The sequence below is a fragment of the Rissa tridactyla genome, chromosome 2, assembly GCF_028500815.1.
Source record: "Rissa tridactyla isolate bRisTri1 chromosome 2, bRisTri1.patW.cur.20221130, whole genome shotgun sequence".
Taxonomy (NCBI): domain Eukaryota; kingdom Metazoa; phylum Chordata; class Aves; order Charadriiformes; family Laridae; genus Rissa; species Rissa tridactyla.
The window spans coordinates 20,447,776-20,467,692 of NC_071467.1; the positions used below are offsets into that span (position 1 = coordinate 20,447,776).

The following is a 19,917-nucleotide window of genomic DNA, read 5'->3' on the forward strand; positions in this document are numbered from 1 at the left end:
AGACCTTATAGCCCCTTCCAGTACCTAAGGGGGCCTACAGCAAGGATGGGGAGGGACTGTTTATCAGGGAGTGTAGTGATAGGATGAGAGGTAACGGTTTCAAACTGAAAGAGGGGAGATTTAGATTAGATTCTAGGAAGAAATTCTTTACTGTGAGGGTGGTGAGGCACTGGAACAGGTTGCCCAGGGAAGCTGTGGATGCCCCATCCCTGGAAGTGTTCAAGGCCAGGCTGGATGGGGCTTTGAGCAGCCTGGTCTAGTGGGAGGTGTCCCTGCCCATGGCAGGGGCATTGAGACTAGATGATCTCTAAGGTCCCTTCCAACCCAAACCATTCTGTGATTCTATGATTCTATAACTATCTCTATAGTAGTTAATTAAACGTTCAGGGGTGTTGTCTGGCACTGCTATTCAGTAGGAGTCTTCTTACTGGGTAGTACTTTACTCCATCGTTACGTGTTCAATTTAGCCTCTTTTCTTACTGGACTTCAATAGGGTTTCCCGTGCATTACTTGCAGAGAGGCAGAAGTGATAATTAAAATTATCTTTGAGCTTTAAAAAAATAAAAAGAAAAAAAGAAAAAAAAATCCTGGAACAAAAGTTTTCCTCAGTTCTTGATCAGAATCCCTAAAGGGAATTAAAAAAGACAAACCTTTTAGAACTAAATAGTATGTCACAGTAGAAGAAAACCTCTAAAAAAAAATCAACTTTCCAGTGTAATCTCTCTCTCTGTAAGAAACTCCTAATTGAACAAAATGCAATTTACAGTGTGAAATTAAACCTTGCAGGTGCAACAAATAAATGTTGTCTCAGTAGAATTTATGTTCTATTCACTATATGATGAGACAAAGATAAAATTAATTAAATTGTCTAGTAAAAGGGGAAATGGAAGAAAATTAAAGAATACCGGACAGAGGAAGTTGTAAGTCAGATCAGAGTCGAATCAAGCCTAGAGAAGTTCAAAGCCAATTAGTTCTCACCTGTAATTGTTGCATATAGAGTTAAGATATATTTACACATGCATGCATATTCCGGGCTGTGTATAAATATTTTTTATTATTTTGAAATTTGCTTTATATTGTGCTGTGAAAGGAAGGAAAACAAACCAACCCAAATCTTTCATTGAAAATATTTTGCTTGGCTCTGCTTGCAAAGCATCAGGTCTGACATGGTGTTGACTGAGATAAGAATAGTGTGCAGCTGATGTTCCTATCATATCAGTTCTGATAAACATTTTTCGGCTGCATCAAAGACCCACCAGTTTTCACACGACTGTGACTGAAAGAAGGATGGGACTCAACATTTAAACATCTATAATACTAAATTAAACATAGGTCTTCTATCTGAGTTTTCTGAGGGTTTCTATGTTACCTTGAGTTTGCTAGTTTTCCTTTTTCCCCAGAGTGCTTTCTTTTGCTTTCTTCGCTGAGTCTGTATGTATGAGTTCCTAATTGCAATTTTTATATTATTTAATAAATAGAATCAGTTGCCTTATGTTCTAGGCAGAGTAAATGGGTATTTCTGCGAAGAAAAATTAATATTCTTTGAAATTATGGTAGTGGAAGCCACTTTTCAGTTAATATTTCACTGCCATCTACTGTACATGTTGGAAAACTGCAGTGTGGGAAATACATTGCGTTTCGGCAGTGTAAGACGACTCTTTTCCCAGTGAATTTGCCCTAAAGTAGAGGAAAAATCCACTGAACTCTCAAAAGGCTGTGATATGTAAATTCCATTCTTTGTGGAGGAATCAGTATTTCTTAAACAGATGACAATGTCTGATGATACTCAGTATGGTCCAGAAGGAAAGAACATCATATTTTAATTTTGCTTAGATTTGCTTTTTATTCAGGCCAGAGGAAAAGTAGATGTGTACTTCGGGAGGAAAAGAGTACCTCCCTTTGCTTATTCCTCCCTTAAATAGTAAAACCTTTAATTTCTTAGTGGATGTGTCAAAACAAGAAAAGCTGGTGGGATTAAGATACAGAAACTTGGTATAATTTGATTATTTTTTTTTTTTTTTAGTTGAGGAATTATTCTTTGCTTCTAAATCGGCTTTCATCTCAGTAGCTAATGTCTGGTTTTATTACACAAACACCAAGTATATGAAATGTTAAGTGCTGGTTGGGTTATAATCATTTACCCGAAGTTGTGAAATTGAAAATAAAATACCAGGATTCTGGTTGCCAGGAACTGAATAAGATATCACGCAGGTTAGCTCTGCACTCCCAGTGCTTTTGCGATGATTTGTGTAAAAATTACAAAGTTTATTCAAGACAGAAAGTTCCCTGATTTTCATCAGTAAAGCTGACATCAAATGGGCAAGAATGTGTGAAAAACATCGAACTATGCATTTTACATAGGGGAACTAATTTCCTTAGTCTATTATTATAATAGCTTTATGAATTTCAATTGGCCAGGAATACTTATTGCGTTAATTATTAGTATTCTAACAAAAAGTACAAAAAAACAGTAAGCCTGCAAAACCAAACACTTTGAAGCTGAAGAACTGCCTTCATTTGCTCCTTCTTTGTATCACTTGTGATAAAGTCTGTAATTATGGTATGGGTTTTTTTTCTATTTTTATTCAGTAATTGTTCTGGAAGCTAAGTTGTTCAACATTTTTCAACCCTTGCAAACGAAGAAAGATTGATGAAATAATTCATAATTTTTCTGTGGTGTCCATCGGTACCATAATTCAGTGCTTTGAAAAAAAAAAAACAACCCACCTTTACAAATTCTGGCATTTTGGGATTCAAAATGGTGGTGTGGGCGGCTGGTGTGAGGATACCGTCCTTTCTCTTGTCATCAGAGGCAGCAGAGGGTGGCGATGCCCGCGGCGCGCGAGTTGCTACGTGACTAAGGCTCTTTGCGGCCTCTTCCTGTGGGCCGCTTGGCAGCCTTGGTTTGTAAGTCAGGCTTTAGGAAGAGGTTGACCTTGTAGCAATGGGAGAATTTTTTTCTTTCATTGAGCATGTGTTTATAAGATTTCTTAGCAATTTGTGCATTTCTCTGGCAGTTTCAGTATCCAAAATTTTTAACCCGACTGAAAGCCCCAGGAGATAAATTACCTCTGGGGAATAATTTCTGGACCGAATCCTTTGTTTGCTTGGTTGTCAGGTTTTTGCAATCGCTGTTTCTGTGTAGTTTGATGTGCGCTGCAAAAGGGGAGGAGATGACGAGGCATCGGCGGGTTCGTGCAGGACAGAAGTTGTCCTGCGAGAGAGGGCTCCTCCAGAAGCTCTCATCTGCCGTCTTCCTCTTGATTGGATCTGACTGGTTAATGATCGAGGATCTCTATCGTCTTTCCGCAGCTGCCATTAGTTCCCCTGGTGCCTGCCCATCCTTCAGTGATACAACTTGAGTGTAATAACTTTTCTAACTTGCCAGTCAGAGGAGACGCTGCCCCACACGGGGTCTATGATAGAACTGCAGCTGTAGGAGAATGACATTTAGCTCCTAAAAGGACAAATGAAAGGGAAAAAAAAGATCAAAAGATGTTTTTAGCAAGGTCTGCTATTATCCCAGGACACCATTGTGCCTTTGCTGCCAGCAGTGAAAGTTCTGCATAGGAAAATCCAGGGAAGGGAAGCAGGCAGACATCTTTGAGTCCCATTATTCAGTAGTCACCCATAGAAGAGGAAAAAGTTTTAAATAAAGAAAGGAGGACTTAACATTTTTTTTGTCTCTAAAATAACAAATTGTGTGTGAAAATGCTGAAAAGCCTGTGAAGGCATTAGACTCTGAAGTAAAGCTGCAGATAGTTGTTGCTCTTTTTTTCTATTATTAAATGTTTTAAATTTAAATCCTTGCTGCCCTCATGTGGATGTATACTGTTTTTTCTCCGTCTGCTGAAACGAGCAACGGACAGATTTAGTTAGAAGAGCAGTACATATAACAGTATCTAAACAGCAGCTGAAGGACAATTCAGGTACCGAACTGCTGCTGTCTGTCTGAGCTGAGGATCTCAAGAAACGATGCTGGGAGTCCCTCTGGATACATTTGCTGCATTGTGGTTCTTCTGGAGAACCAGGAGTGCCCTGAGTGTTAGGAATCTGCTGCCTAAACTCTGTCTGGAGAAAGCTGCCTCTGCACCTGACAGAAGGTGATGAAAGCTCCTTCTGAACCAGGTAAAGTGTATCCCAAATTGACCAGGTGGGACCATCCAGAAGGAACATGCAGTATTTCCAGACACCTTCCAGCTCAGTGTGTGAGCCAAAGCAGAGAACTGAGCACGAGTCTCTAATATACCAGCGTGCAGCTGCTGCAGGAGCAACACTGATAAAATGGTACAAAAACAGGAAAAAAAGAAGAAAAATAATCCAGCAAGAGCCAAGTTAAACAATCATTTTCCTAGCTGTTACTTTCTGGTGTACAGACAATTGCTGTGTATATATTAGCATAAATAATGGGGTTTTTTTTCAGGAATTCGTGTTGGAATTGCATTTTTACCTATGTGTTATTGTACCATTTCCTATATGTTATCATACAATTAGAAGTTGTGGTACATTGTTAGCTAACTATAATGTTTCGTTGCATAGTGTATTATTGTCCATCTACCTCCCAGAACCAAGTGGGCCAAACAAACGTTTAAAGAATAGCACCCATTGGGATGGGTTCCTGAGAAAATGAGGGCTTGTTCATCGGTAATTTATAAAGCAAATAGCAAAACTGAATTTGGTAACATTGCAATAAAGGGTTTGAATGAATGGCTTTGCCAATCTTGCTTATGTAAAATAACCTGGGCAGAAATACGAGCTACCGAATGATAGATAAACTTTTAAGACTTTTATTTGCTAGATAATTGAACACCGAATCCAGCTAAGTTTCAGATCTTTCTTAGGCCCTATACGTTTCAGTGTATACACAGACTTTACAGACTATTAGACAAATTCTGTAAATTATGTTCAGAGCTGACTCTGCTAACAAAAATTGAGGAGCTCTTTTTTAGACGGTCAGATAAAAAAAGCTTTCCAAGGAAAGTTAGTTAGCTAGTTAGTATGCAAGGGAAAATGCAATCAGAATAAAAATAGGAATACAGTAACCTGAACAGTACTCAGATATCCTGCTCTTTGCATGAATTATTTGTATTTGCTCCCATTGCTGTTAACACCAAAGGCTTTCAAAAACAGATTGTCCGCAGTCATAAAACAAAGATTGAGGATGAGACCTGATGTGGAGGCCTGTAACGTGGAAAGGAGAAGCAAGGCGTGCGGCTATCTGCCAGATGACAAGCAGGCGAGTTGTCACCGGGAAGGATGTAATGACGCTTAAAGAGTGGTGCTGGCTGCGGACCCCAGGCGGCTGCGCTGGACGATTTGCTCACTTGGGTTCTGTTTCTGATCAGGAAGGTTTATAGGCCAGGTGGATCAGACTTAACATCTCGGGTATTGTCATTTTCTGTCTTGTGCGGTAATGCTATAACCTGTTATTGATAGCGGTAAAGCCACTTTAGAGAGAGTCCTTCTGCTCTCCCTCGCCGTTTGCTTCAGCCAGGAATTGCCTTCTGTGTGCAACAGCAAGTTCTGGACTATAATACACTGCTGCTGAAAATCCGCTCCTTTTCAACTGCCCCAGCAAAGCCGAGGGGGCAGAGCCCTGCTGCTTCCCACGGGGAGAGGGGCTTGGGGTCAGGTTCTGCTCTCAGGAGCAGTGAGGTGGTGAGGTGGGAGGGAGACCATGGAAGGCTCCTTGCCCACCGGGTTCTCCAGACCCGACCCCTGGCACCGAGTGGAGGGACCCGCTGCCATCCCGGCCCCACTCCATAGACTCTCCTCACCCCACTGCCCTCCAGTTGGGCAACAGGGAGAGTCTGGCTCCCGGATCCTCTTTGAGGATCTACTTTCCATATCACAAACATCAGGTTCTCCAAAAGATGTCCATAGCAAGATATTTGGAAGTTGCTTCTGTTCACTGCGCTTCTGCTGACAAAATAAGCACTGCAATTGAAATCTGAATTTAATAAAAGTTCTCATGCGTGGGGACTTCAGCAGCATACTTTGTTTGAACTCTTTAATCTTTATAGTCACGTTTTTCTTGCTAATCTCTGTTGCGTTCTAGTAGCAATATGGGAACCAGTGGTTAGCCAAGAAATACCTTTTATATTCAGTTTTCTGTTTTAAATGACAGCTGGAATTTGGGACTCTGTTAGCCTCACCAGCCATCTGGATTTTCTCTGTGTGGTTTAATATTGTCCTGAAAATAAGGAAATTTATTCTGTACAACAGGGTGCTTGGAAATATAGTGAGCAGCCCAAGAGCTTACTAACAGGAGAGCAGGTTATCAGGTATCAGTGTCTCAGTGGTACTGCTTCCGCACGGGTTGGTACTCCACGGCACAAGTAAAAGAAGATAATTTGCCTTTGGTGTGCCGTGGGGCAAAAGCAGGTGTGGGGACAATGGCTTCAGAGCAGCAGAAGCACAGTAGAGGTTTGGGTTTTTTTCCCCACAATGACATGTCAAATCACTGAAATCTAGTCCAGTTCATTTCTATTTTAAGGATATCATATGGGGAGTGTGCTGGCAATTTGATTTTATGGTTGCATTACAGCCTTACTTTGTAAGGCATTGACAAATAGATATCAAGTGGTTTATGTGTTGTTTTTTCTGTGCTTTTCAGGGGGAAAAGAATAGAATCTTTCTTAAACTTAGAGTAAGCTTTTACTCTATTTGTCTGGAGGAGATCGTAGAGAGTGGCACATGTGGCACTGTCTGGAGTTTATATTTCCTTTACTAATTGGTCTGTACAGTGAAAAACCTCAGAAAGTACGATCACTGAGCAAACAGAATAGCAAAACTCCACTAAAGCTCTGACCGATTCTGCTGGTCTTCTGATGAGCAGCGTTATCACTCATTTCAAATTGTTTCCCCTCCTCTACTTCTTTCTTAACAAATATTTCAAATATTCAGGTTAAAGAACCCAGAATATTTAAAGTGCGAGACAGACGACAGAGTTCAACTGTACATTCATCCCAGTTCTGTTGCCTTACAGTACACCAACTGGGAGAATCACATAATAAAATTTTGATATGGAAATTTCTATAATTGAAACCATCTTGTTGTAATGCCACTTTGTGTCAAGTATTCCTTCCCTCTGACCTCATTAGGTGTGCCTAGTCGTTAGATACCGTGTTACTAAAGCGTTTTAACTTAGAAGCTGCTTTGATTAATGATTGGTTGGACTGAGGTTTTACTGTGTAGGATTAACTAGATTTAAAAATGGCAAGATGCCATAGTAGCATTAATGCCAGACTTTAATGAGAAGCAGAAGTAAACTCCAAGGTCCCTTATGATTTTAGTATGGACTGAACTTATGTGCTCATTACCTTAATGTCCTGTCCTATTTTATATACGAGTATTCCAATAATTCCTAGAGAACAGTAGCCTAGACAGCGTATTACAAATATGTAATCTCAAGCATATAACCCTCTATTTTTAATGGGTCATAAATTTTGATAGTTTTAGAATCAGATTTATTCAGTATTATTACCAAATAGAGAAAAAATACTTCATACTGGCTTGGGCCTTTTTAGTTAAGAAAAAATATGGAAATAAGACAAAGCCAGACTGGCAAACATTTCTCCCAATTAATAATGTACTGACATTGTAGATGAAAAATGCATTTCCACATTTTTGTATTGTCTGCTACTTGAATTTCCTTTTACTGTCTTCTTAAGTTAATTTAGTTCTCCTGAAAGTTTGCAATGTTGGCACCTCTAGAGATTAATAACCTTATTTTTTTACCATTGATCACATATTTCAGTATATGGTACTGCCAAGAAAACCCAGACTGTTCTCACCCCAGACAGCGTTCGGTCGTCTCCTTAAATCCTACTAGAGTTGATAGGATTTAAGCATATACTTAAAAGGTAATGCATTGCTGAATGTGGGCCTTTACATCTAGCATTTTTTCAGTCCATGGTATCTTTGCTGAGAGAATTAAAGGGCACTGATTTATTAGTAGAGCTGACCAGGAAAAAACTTTCCCATCCCAGGAGTCCGAGATTATTTTTTTTCCTGCATTGATCCTGATTTCCTGATTTTGGTTATTTTTCAGTGACCTTCCAATAACAAAAAGTGCGTAATGAAATTTTTGTTTCTGCACAGTAATATGGTGTGAGAATTAGGCACAGCGTACTAATAAGCAATAATAGCAGTTCTTCACAGAAGCGGCACTGTTTCTGCCAAAGCACGTAGGGACAACATCCAACCAAATACTTGGGCTGTAATGCCTAATTTCTCATCGAAATCACGGATGTATTGGACTTGACTTAAATAGGATTACTCACTCAAGCAAGTTTACGCAAGGGTCTAAGGCACGTATCCAGCTTTCAGTGAGTTAGGAGTCTACGCACTTGTTTGGCGCTGAGCCCCAGGCACTTGCATAACGTTGCTTGCGTGAGTGACCCTGCCCAAAGCGAGACCTACATCAACACGGTTACTCACACCAGCAAAATCCTGCCTGTGGACAAGCGATGACAGTCAAGGATCCCGATTCCTCTTGTACCACATTGAAAACTTCTGTTTTCACTGATGCTTGAAGCTTGTTAGCCAGTATTATTACCTTCGCAGTCCCCATCGATAGTTTCTGTGCCACTGAATTTTTCGGCTGCAGTCTAATATCGCTTCCGTATTCTTTACTTCGTTGACTCTGATATTGTTTTTCCTTCTTTTAGGAAAAAGGCCAGCAAAAACAAAGGACAAGAAAAAGAAGAAAAAGAATTTGATGGAAAGGGCTCAGAAGCAGCACAGCATCTTTTTAGCAACAGATAAAACAAGCCAGTAAAGACTTGGTTTTCTTTAATATATTTTTTTTGCGAAGTGCACAAAAGCTGCTATATGCTCCTGCCCATGGATGCACTACGATTCAGCTGCTTTGACAGTATTGGTGGCAAATAACTTGTGAAAAAAAAAAAAAAGCCCACAAGCTTGTTTGGTTTATTTATATATTTTTTTATTTTATATTTTTCTTCTCATTTTTGACCTGAAGACTTCAAGGTCAGGAGAGCACTGAGTTGAATCAGTGGAAGTGGTGCTGAAGTGCATCAAAGATTTTGTCCCGAGTGCCTGGTCACCGCGTTGACACGGAAGGGAAGCAGGAAAGAAACCTACGTATCACCATTAGGCGGACTTGTGCATATTTAAATAAAATTTAAAAAGTGAAGTCTTGGAGGTGTAGGTACTGTTGCATTTATGGCCTTTGTTTCCTATATTTGTACATTTCAAGAGCAAATGGATATGACTTACCTACTCTAGCGTAAATGTACGTTGTTCTCAGCACCTGCTACATTGATACAGTTGTGTAATAAAACTGCTTTGAGACAATATACCACAGGAATTACTGCTTAGACTTACAGAAGCACAACAGACTCAGTGTGTACATATTACTCCGTCTACATATAAATGAACATATTTACTGTACATCTATGCATTTTTATGTATAATACTTTATACATTGTTTAAAGTTACGTCCTGTTGGTTCTAGTAATATACTTTAAAATAATCCAGTAAATGTTTACTTTTTACTATGTTTTAAGTATCTTCTCATATTTCTCAATAGTTACAAACTGGATTTTTTTTTTTTCTCGTTTGTAAAGCACATTCAGATGGCTGAACTACCTTGTACTGACCCTCGCAGTGGAGTGTCAGCTCTGAAGGACACTTACCAGACTAGTAAACCGCGAGTCTTTTCTGCTATTCTGTACTCCTCTCTCAGTGTACTTTTGTCTCCGAAAAAGAAGTGTAACTTTTTTAAGATGAGGCACGATGATGACAGATGTTCTGAGTGTCAGGAGAGAAATTATATGGAAATTTCTTGGTATCTAAGATTGTATATGTAGTTTTTTCAAATCTAATGCACAATGTTTTATTTCTGTTAGTCCTGATCCAGTCAGATACGGCAAACAAATACCTGAATAAGGGAAAAACAAGAACAAAACCAAAAAAGCTACGTAAGTTGAATCATTCAAAAGTATAGCAAAGCCCAGTCAATGTCCCAGTACTGCCTGTTATTTGCAGAAGTTTGGCAAATTTAATCTGCATCTGTTGTTTGGTTTGGGGTTTTTTTTTTTTGGGATGGGTGGAGAGAATGTCCTGTGTAGGAAGTTAAAATGGCTCAGGATGTGTAATTTGGTAATTTAGCTTTCTTTGGCTTACATTCAAGGAGATTTTTTTTAATATCTGCTGGGAAAAGCCCACAATAAAATGGCTGTCATTTATGCTGTCACTTAGGGAAGTTGTTCCGGTTCTAGGACTAAAGCTTGACCTACACAAAGCAAGGAAAAGGTAAAACTGATCCCAGACCCCTACAAAACTCTTTTTTACATATAATTTAGAAAGATCCCACAAATCTCAGTTTTAGTTTTATGGGTTATATGCTTTACAAATAAGCTAGGGAAATAAAGCGTCTATAAGCACAAATATATCCATATTTAGCTAGGACAAGTGTTGCTACAGAAATGTGCAGTAGTTAGGCACGTGTGAATGTTCCATGAAACCTCTTGTGGACTTCCACAAACCATGCGGTTTTCACCATCTTTCATTTAGGATATGTTCATACTTACCTAGAGTATAATAATACAGTAAGATTATTCTGATCCTGGGCTGCTATTTTGGACATTAAATGCTCACTTCAAAAAAGAAAAAAAAAAGACAATAAGAACTGTAGCTGCCTGTTTGCTTACTGGTTATCAAATTTGGCTGTAAGTGCAGTGAATGCCCTCGTACAATCCTTTTAGTAGTGATTACTAATATTGTATTAGGCATGTCATGGAAAGAGTGCTACAAAATACAATAAAATGATGTCACAAGCTTCTGAGTAAAATATTTTTGGTCCTTTTTAATTCAAAGAGTGTATTCCTTTGGAATAGCATACACATAGAAGAACTGGAGAAGGTGTGTGGATGCAGATTTTCTCCCACTGGAGTGAAAAATTTGGGGATTTTTCCAAACAGATATTCAAGCACGTGTTTGAAAAAGCTCTGTGCATTAGATATACATTGATTTCTCTTATCCCAGTCATCTTCATATTCAGAGTTTCCTTCAGAGTGTAGACATAAAAGACATCCCTAAGTAACAAGTGCTACCTTATGCTTGCTACCAAAAAACCCAAAGGTTCTTCTTCATGCTGGACATCTGTTTTTATCCTGCCTTTGCATGGTGGATCCTACAAATGTGTTCATAGCACTGAGGTTTTCGAAAGATCGTAATTCTGAGGTTGGAAAGGACCTTGAGAGATCATCTAGTCCCTATCCCTGCTTGAAACAAGGCTAACCTCAAAGGTAAATCGTATCTGCCCGAGGCGGAAGATTTCACAATCTAGTCTGTGTTTGACCACCTTCACAGGGAATTTTGTTTTCCTTTCAACCAGTCACAATTTTACTGTCACAATTTGTGTCCATTGCCCCTTGTCCTTTTGCTGTGCGCTTCTCAGAAGAATTGGGCTCGGGTCTTCTCTATAAGCCCTGTTGAGGTAGCTGAAGACTGCCATTAGATTTCCCGTTAGCCTCCTCCAGGAAAAATACCTGCAGTGTCTTTGGCCTCTCTTCAGATGTTGTGCTCCAGCCCCGTAACTGTTTCAGTGACCTGCCACTGGACTTCCTCCATTCCCCCCTCACACCAAGTACTCACACCTGGGCACAGTACCCCACTGGTGGCCTCCTGAGTGCTGAGCAGAGGAGGTTCAACCTCTCCTGGACTACTTCTCCATTTTGGGATTCCAGAGATGATCTTTACAATGGTGGCTTTCATCCTTCTGCTGGGATGCTTGGAGAACTGGGGATAGCTCTGGAGAGGACTGCTGCTTCAGGATCTGCAAGCACTCTTGCTTGATGAAGTGCAGAAGAGCAGGTTTTCAAAGCCAGATATCACAAAATCAGCCTGTGCCACTCTGCCTCTTATTTCCCTTAAATTTGATCAGAAGTGGGCTTGCAAAGGTCTTCTTTTCTGGTAGGCAGGCCAGCTGATGCCACTTTTTTTCCCCCTTGCAGAGCTGTCATTGCCTTTCAAATCTAACCATGTCTCTCAAACAGTGGAAGGATTCGCAGCAATGGAGCTTCTGTCTTCACCATGTTTTTGTGCCTCTAGTTTAACCATTAGCTATTGGAAATTTGTTTAGGAAAGATTCAAGTTAGTAGGATGAAGAACTTTCCACGCTGTAATCATCAGTTAAAAAAAGTGTTACATTGCAATGATGTGCAAAAATTTATTTTTTGAAAGCATACATTCTTCTTTATTTTATTCCCCTATCCCAGAAGAGACAGTTGCATTGCCCGACTTGGCATTTAGGATCTCTCTGTCCTCAGTATGGCTTACCTTATCCTGACCTCCTAGCATCTGTCTCTAAATTAAAAAAATCCAAAATCCCCAGAAAAGCAGGAGCAGATTTAAAGCAATTATTTTGTGGCTGGCTGGTCTTTACTGCATCTCAGCTGTTCTTGCTGGTGAGAAATTATTGTTACATGTGTCTGTTCTTATTCCTGGGGAGAAAAAAATGTTGCGTTCCACGTTATGGCAATGCAAACCTTCCATATTACAAATGTCAGTGTTAGGAAATTGTTCTCCTCTTACACCTATATGCTTAACACAAAGATGTCTATGAAAGAAAAGTGAAAACTTGGAGAACTTATATGATATGTCTCCTTTTATCAGTATGAGCTTATATTACAGAGCAAAAAATAATACAAAATATATTTTGAGTTAGCTAAAAATAAAGGAAAAATCAACTAAATGCTGGTAAAAATTGGTAAAACCTTGATTGAAAGCTTATAAATTGAGAATAATTTTCCAGACAGATTAAGATTGAAGTTAGTGCTTCAACTTTGTTATGCTGATGAAATAAAATATAGAATAAAAATAACTGGATACTACCAGCACACGTGCCATGCTTTTTTGCATGGGTACTGAAGACTGATGCTCCCACTTACCAGAGGGTATGAGAGATTTTTGAATTGAAACTGCACATCTCTTTCCCTTTGCCGACAAAATGTACTTGTCTTTAACACTAGTTCGCTTTCACTTCTGATGGTGTAAGCCAGCATAAATTCCAGTAAACTTTAGACTGTTGTTATTTCGGACTGACACCAACGAGAACAAAACGTACCCTTCTGAAAGTGTAACCCACAAACCACTGTCAGCTTTTTGTTTAGTTCTTTACCGAAAGGTCCGTGCTGAACCTGCCGTTGTTTCTTTCATGAGAAGTCTCTGTCCAGGAGTGAGGAAAGGACATTCACTTTGGGAAGTATTCGAGCAGCTGGACCTACAGGACACCTGAGGGAAGGGCAGGCCAGTGTTTGGGGTGCAGTTCCTCTCAGGAGTGAAAAATGCTGTAAGGAAAGTATGATTAGAAAGAGCGTCCCAAGTGAGCCCAGCATTTAGCCCATCATCTAACTCCTCTACACTTCAACTGATTATTTTTTTTAATGCAAACTAGCTCTGTTTATGTCTAATGAACATACGTCCTCAACCCCAGTGAGGTTGCATCCTTACTTAAACTGGCCAGTGGGGTATCTATGGTCCTGCCAGCTGTGAAAGAGCTGCCCAGCCTCCTTGTTTTCAAATTGTCTCTTCAGTGACACTCATGTAATCTTGTTGGTTTTTATTGGGCAATACCAATGAAACTAATAGTTCATAGACCACAAATGAATAAACACTGAAAATGAGGCTGGTTTGTTTTTCCGCAGTCACTTCTCAAAATAGACGTTCAGCTCAAGAGAGCAAACAGCGGCAGTCAGAGAATATGTCTTGGCTTGCAACTGCATCTTAGCTTCCCTGTCAGACTTTAAGGGGGCTTTATGAGAAAGATAAGAGTTGTGTTTGGTTTTTTTGTTTTCCCTGAAGTCCTCTTTGTATCAGAAACTTCTGTGAGAGGTTACGTTAGCTTTTACTTTCTGAGTGGACTTGGAGGTGTTGGTTGCAATCTGCAGAAGTGGAGGCGCTCAGTTGCAGGGGGGCTCCTGATCTTTGCTCCAGAATTGTGTCGGTCTTTTATCTAGCTGTCATCTAGTGATATATACACAAAAAAATCCCAGGGACATGGATTGCGGTCACAAGATTGCTCTGTCACAGTTCAGCACTCTCCTTTTGGCCTCACGTTCCTTGTTACGCTGTGGCCTGGCTTCGGCGGGAGCAGTGAATGGCCCTTCTACCACAAATGTCTTCTAGTCTGATTATTCTCTTGGCTAGGGTGTGCGGATTCAAGCTCTAAGGCTGTTCCTCATAATTTATTTCGTGATCAGATGCTTTCTCTCTAGAGATTTGGAGAGAAATTCATGGACTAAAGGTTTATACACAGACGATGAGAGGAGTAGGCAAGTATGTATCCTCTCACATCCATAATCTAAAACAGGAATAGGTAAGTATAGAGGCAAGTGTAATGACCATCCCTGATCCAATGATTGCAGATGCCGAGGGAGTGCGACATGAATGGATTGCAGATAATGGCTGATGCATTCACCTCGCATTGCCACTCCTGGAGGCAGAATATTGAACTATTGGTTTGACCTGTTAGAACCCCTTTTTAGGTTTTTATATAAAAGTATATAGTGTTTGTTGCTTGCCTTTTTTTTGTTTTTGCTTCATCATGTATTCATCATGAATTTATAAATTCAGATCAGTTCAATCCCAGTTCAACGGGATTGTTCAAAATCAAAGTCTTTGCTCAGTTCTGTTGAGACAGTTGATAAAGACAGTTGGTCACTTTGTCAGGGAAGGTACAAGGTTCTTATCTCCTAAAGGTATATTTTACTTTGAACTAAAACCATGAAGAATTTTCCAGTTTACGACAAGGTGATAGTTCATAGAAGATTGGCAATAGTAAGAAGGAATATGGAAGACACATTTTCAGTCTGAATTTTGCATGCAGTTATGATAATGATGCATAAATGCTGAATGATAGCATTTTAAAAATTATATTGAGATGATCAAAATTGTATTTCTTGTCATTATAGATGAATTGCAGCTCTACAATTAGTTGTTGAGCTGATTAGTTGAATGAGGCAATCATTTTTCATTCTTACTCTCACTTTGTTATTATTTTTGCTTCATGTGCAGCACAAGGACTTCAGGGTTTTCCTGCTCTTTCTTCCCCTTCCCTCCTGCTCCCTGGTGCTCCCTATACCATAATTCAAGGAATTCCCACGAGTTCTAAACTGCAGATTCTTTGCAGTATGTGGCTGACTTGCAGATGTTTTGGCATGTATTTCTGAGTTATGCAGCCAGACACTGAAGAAAATCCAGATGTTACTCACAGAGAGAAAGTAGGTAGCACATGCAATCTGGAGAGTTATATTAATTCTTATGATTTCTCTGGTCAGCTTCATTTTTTGAGGTGTGATGTAAAAAGAAAGGGCAGATATATTATCTGTGAAGCCTCCAAATCCACTTCTTGGAGAAGTTGAGATCTTTGACCATACTGGCACCGAAGAATATTGGTGTGTTTTTAAGCAGAATGCTAGTGTTACTGTGCTGAATACACAGAGGAGCTGGTTTATCATAAACCCAAATTACCTTTTCCCTGTTAAAATGGTTAACTAACAGATATAAATATAGATGAAAGCTTCTTGAGCAAATACAGGTCACTTAAGGTTGATGGGCCCTTTGCTAATGATGAGGATGTGGTGTGCATTTCAGCCTGGACTATTGTATCACCAAGGCATTATTCAAGACCAGTCTTGAAACCCAACATATATTTCTTAAGATCTGGAGTAGGACTTGAAACCTAGAACAGGACAACTTTGATTCCTAAGCAGAATTTCTTCTGTGGATTATATCAGGTTATACAACATAATTCCTGAAATGTGTGTTTACCTCCATCTGAGTTAGCCTTAAAAAGAGCAAACCATTCATTCTCTCCACATCAAGCATCCACATCTGGTGGGAGTGCCTTCCTACAACCTGCTTTCGCCTGCCTAATTATTCCAGCAGCAAAACTGTCCACCAGCTGTAGCCTATTTTGAATGCTACATTTGCCAAGCAGTATTCACTTTAGTTTCCGGTAGAAAATTTTATGCCATCCCTGTCCTCCATAAATGATTTGAAAGTTTTGAGAGTAGATCATGATCCAGAGTGGAGCAGTCCTCAGGGTGATTGACAGCAACAAGGTCCTTTGTGTACACGATACTGTGTGTCCTTTTTGCCATCTTGGAAACTCATCAAGAGTGGGTTGATCAGTCAGACTGAAATGTCCAGAGAACCCTGGAGTGAGTGAGATTCTAAATTTGACCGTGGTGGTGCTAGTTTCAATGAATTTCTCACTTATAAATTATATTCAATGCTAAGCACATGTATCCTCTGCTCTGTTGATTATGTGCTATTCTAGTTCTCTTTTGTCACACTAATATGAAACTCCTCTTATGCTGATTTTTGCTATCTGCTGTTTGCAAAAATGCTTTTGCTAAGCATTCGCTGAAGAAGAGTTGCGTTGAAAGTTTTGTTGATGAAAGACCTCACACAGGACCAAACTGTTTTAAACATGACACCCACACATTTTCCACATGGCATCTGCTATGCAAAGTGCACCTGGATCAGCAAATCATAGTTTAAAAACTCTCAAAATTATATAGCTGCTTCTGTATGAAATGAAGAATACAAATCCAAGTGAGGCTTAATAGAAAATCCACCTCAGTGTATATATAATCCTGACTTGTTAGAGCTTTGCTTAGCCTGGCCTAGCCTATTAATAACACTTTTGCCATCTGTTGGACATAAAACCCCAACTAAGTGTGAGCTAAGCCATTTGTAAAGGCGAATAGCTACATGAAAAGGAATACATGATAGCTCTGCACGCATTTATTGGTCTGAAGGGCTAGATGTGCATATGGCCAGAGAGGAGGGCAATGCACAGCCAGTAACCGATTTTTAATTCCTGTATAAATTTGTCTGTACAGTTGAGGTGGTACTGTTGAAGATTGACCCACAAGCCTTCTTTAACTTAACGGGCACAGCCAGGCACTTTGGAGTTCCCACCTGTCTTCTCCACAGACTGCCAGGGGTCATCATCACCAGCCTTTCTCCTCAGCTATGCTCATTGAGAGCCATGCATATTCATCTCAAATGAAATAGATGGATATGTATCTGCGTTTAGGATGTTATAAATTACAGCAGCCCAGAAATAAGCATTCTACCATGTAACATACAGCTACGTTGCATTAATTTTCAGAGCGGAGCTGAGACGGAATCTAGGTGTGGGATCTTCATTGGATCTTGCAGCCGAATCTTTGGATCTTGCTGAGGTGAAGCTATCAGAAACCACTGTGTTCATCTTGTTTGTGAGTTCCCAGAAAGCCCATAGAGACTGCGGTAAGTCACCACGCGTCTGAGCAGGCACAAATCTGTAAAAATGCAGACTCGGCTGGTGTCTAAAATGTCATCCCATTTTTTGGAGAAAAGTCATATTGGTATTCAGTCAGTTGCAGATAAAGACAAAAACACATTCCAAAAATTTTCTACCCAAGCTGAAGAACAGTATAATCTTAAAATTGCAAGAATCAAGATAGCAAGAATCCTGCCCTTAAACTTTTTGGAAGTTAACATCAGATGTAACCAGAAGCACAGGCTCACAAATGTCAGTGAAATCTCTCTGTAGGTAGACACTATTCAGCTTCGGATCTTCAAAGGAAAGAACATCTAAAATCTGCATCGTACTTACACCTTTAATAACTGTTTAATAGTATCAGTAATAAAAAAGACATAATATTGTGTATATACTGAACTAAAAAACGTCAATTGCACAGGACACAGATTTTAAGAGGAAAGGAGGCCATCCCACAGGCTATGTCCAGCTGTACCTGTAGAGTTGTTCAAAACCATGTGCCATACAGGGTAGTAGTATATGACACATTTAGACAAGTAGTTGAAGATCTGATACATGGGAGAATCTGAGCAGTGTTTTCTTTGTAAATGGGAACTCAAAAATGCTATTTAATTTATAAAAGCCGGCCTTGTAGATGAGATCATCTTTACCTCTTCCCATTCAATGTGTGTAGGTAAAGCCTTCTGGGCAATAAATCCTTTTTCTGGTATTCATGAAAAGGTATAATTGCAAAGGTAGGTTTTCATCAGTGGGGGACAGCAACAACTGAAAAACTAATATAAGCTTAATAAGCCCTCAAAATTCTGAAAATGCCCTCATTTCTTCCGAGAGTATTATTTTAACTAATCCTGGTATCTCTGGATCATGGAAGAGATAGAAAGCATGTGTGCAAATATGAACTTCTCAACAGCGTGGGAAGCCATTGGCTTGGACCCAATGTCTTGCGTATTCAATGCCAGTTCAATGCCAGTTATGCAAACTGCTATTTAGAAGACTGCAATCTTCATAACTGTTACTTAGCTTTTTAGAGAAAGTGACAGGCGTTTAATTTTTGCTCTTTTGTTTGAAAAAAAAAAAAGAAGAAAATATTATTTCTTCCATAAATTGTTTATTTCAGTAAATGATTCAAAGGGAGATGGTTGCAAGTTGCTGCCCAGAACTGGGGTACGATTGGTAAATTGTCAAAACAACTTTTTAAATAAAAACCCCTAAACTTGAATGTCTATTTTATATACAAATTACAAGTTCAAAGGATTTTTTTGATAAGAAATACTTGGTAGTGTGAAGCATAAGAGCACAACGTAAGTGTCTGAGGTATTAGGAATTCAGTGCTATTTTCACAATACCTTGTCATACAATCACAGAATCACAGAATGGTTCAGGTTGGAAGGGACCTTAAAGATCACCTAGTTCCAACCCTCTGCCATGGGCAGGGACACCTCCCACTAGTCCAGGCTGCTCAAAGCCCCATCCAGCCTGGCCTTGAACACTTCCAGGGATGGGGCACCCACAACTTCCCTGGGCAACCTGGTCCAGTGCCTCACCGCCCTCACAGGAAAGAATTTCTTCCTAATATCCTAATAATCTAAATCTCCCCTCTTTCAGTTTGAAACCGTTACCCCTCAACCATTTTATTTTTCAGCACACACTAATTTTTTCTGAAGTTATATTTGGCATATAGGCATAAGCAGGCATAAATTACAGGTTTAAAGTCGCAGAGGGAGGCAGTGGTGACCACTGTGGGGAGGCTGTGAACTACCCTGTGATGGTCACAGATGCTTCCAGCTGGGTCTGAAACAAGTGTTGTCAACAGTGGGAAAATTCATCCCTGATCAAAACCTTAGCCAAACCCAGAAGCCCCCAGTGCTGCTACTCAAAAATATTTTAGAAGGACAACTGCAACTGCCAGGGTCTGGAGATGCACCGTTGGAGCAGGAGACTCTTCACGTTGAAGCAGATATGGACACCCTGATGGGCCTGTGAGTGACCCACACCGGCGCAGGTACACCCCTGAGGGACTGCAGCTGTGCGTGACCAATGCCAGGGCAGGGAGACCCCTGAGGGACTGTGGCTCCCCATGTCACTGGATGGGTTTTGGTGGATTTAATGTAATCCATGGCAGAAAGTAGGAAAATAGAGACTGAAGATGGAGGAGGATAGGGGGTTATGTAAAGGGTTTTTTGTGTGTGCACGTTCTTTTTCTCAATACTGGCACTCCAGAAAAATTCCCCAAATCTAGACTGCTTTGCCCACAACAGTGCAGGCTGAAGTAGACTGGTAGAGCTGATAGTGGTGGGGTCCCAATTTCATATGCAAAATTCTTCTTTATGTGTGTATTTGTTTTGCAATATTCCTGAAAGCTACTCTTGAAATTTGTTGAGTCCTGGTGGGAAATGCTGAGGGTGGTCTATTTAGAAAAATAAATGTCCATCAGATTAAAAATGATTGATGAACCTCTGGCTTGTGGTGTCGTGCCAGCTTGGGAAAGCTCTCAGGGTTGGCCCTGCAGTGCATAGTCGCTTGCTTAGGATCAAAGAAACAAAAATATATATCAAAAAGACTGTAGCAGGAGGAAAAAGGCAGGTTGAGCTAACACTGTGATGCTATAGAGA

At 40.0% G+C, this 19,917-nt stretch overlaps 1 protein-coding gene across 2 annotated transcripts in view; it reads left to right on the forward strand.

Annotated features, from left to right (window-relative positions):
• The window catches only part of RSPO2 (R-spondin 2), a 108,401-nt gene extending 97,610 nt beyond the window's left edge, over positions 1-10,791 (forward strand). For both annotated transcript variants that reach the window (XM_054191642.1, XM_054191644.1), the window contains one exon: positions 8,673-10,791. In XM_054191642.1, coding sequence (XP_054047617.1) covers positions 8,673-8,782 — 110 coding nt within the window. In that variant the 3' untranslated portion in view covers positions 8,783-10,791. The remainder of the gene's footprint in view (positions 1-8,672) is intronic.
• Positions 10,792-19,917: the final 9,126 nt, after the last annotated feature.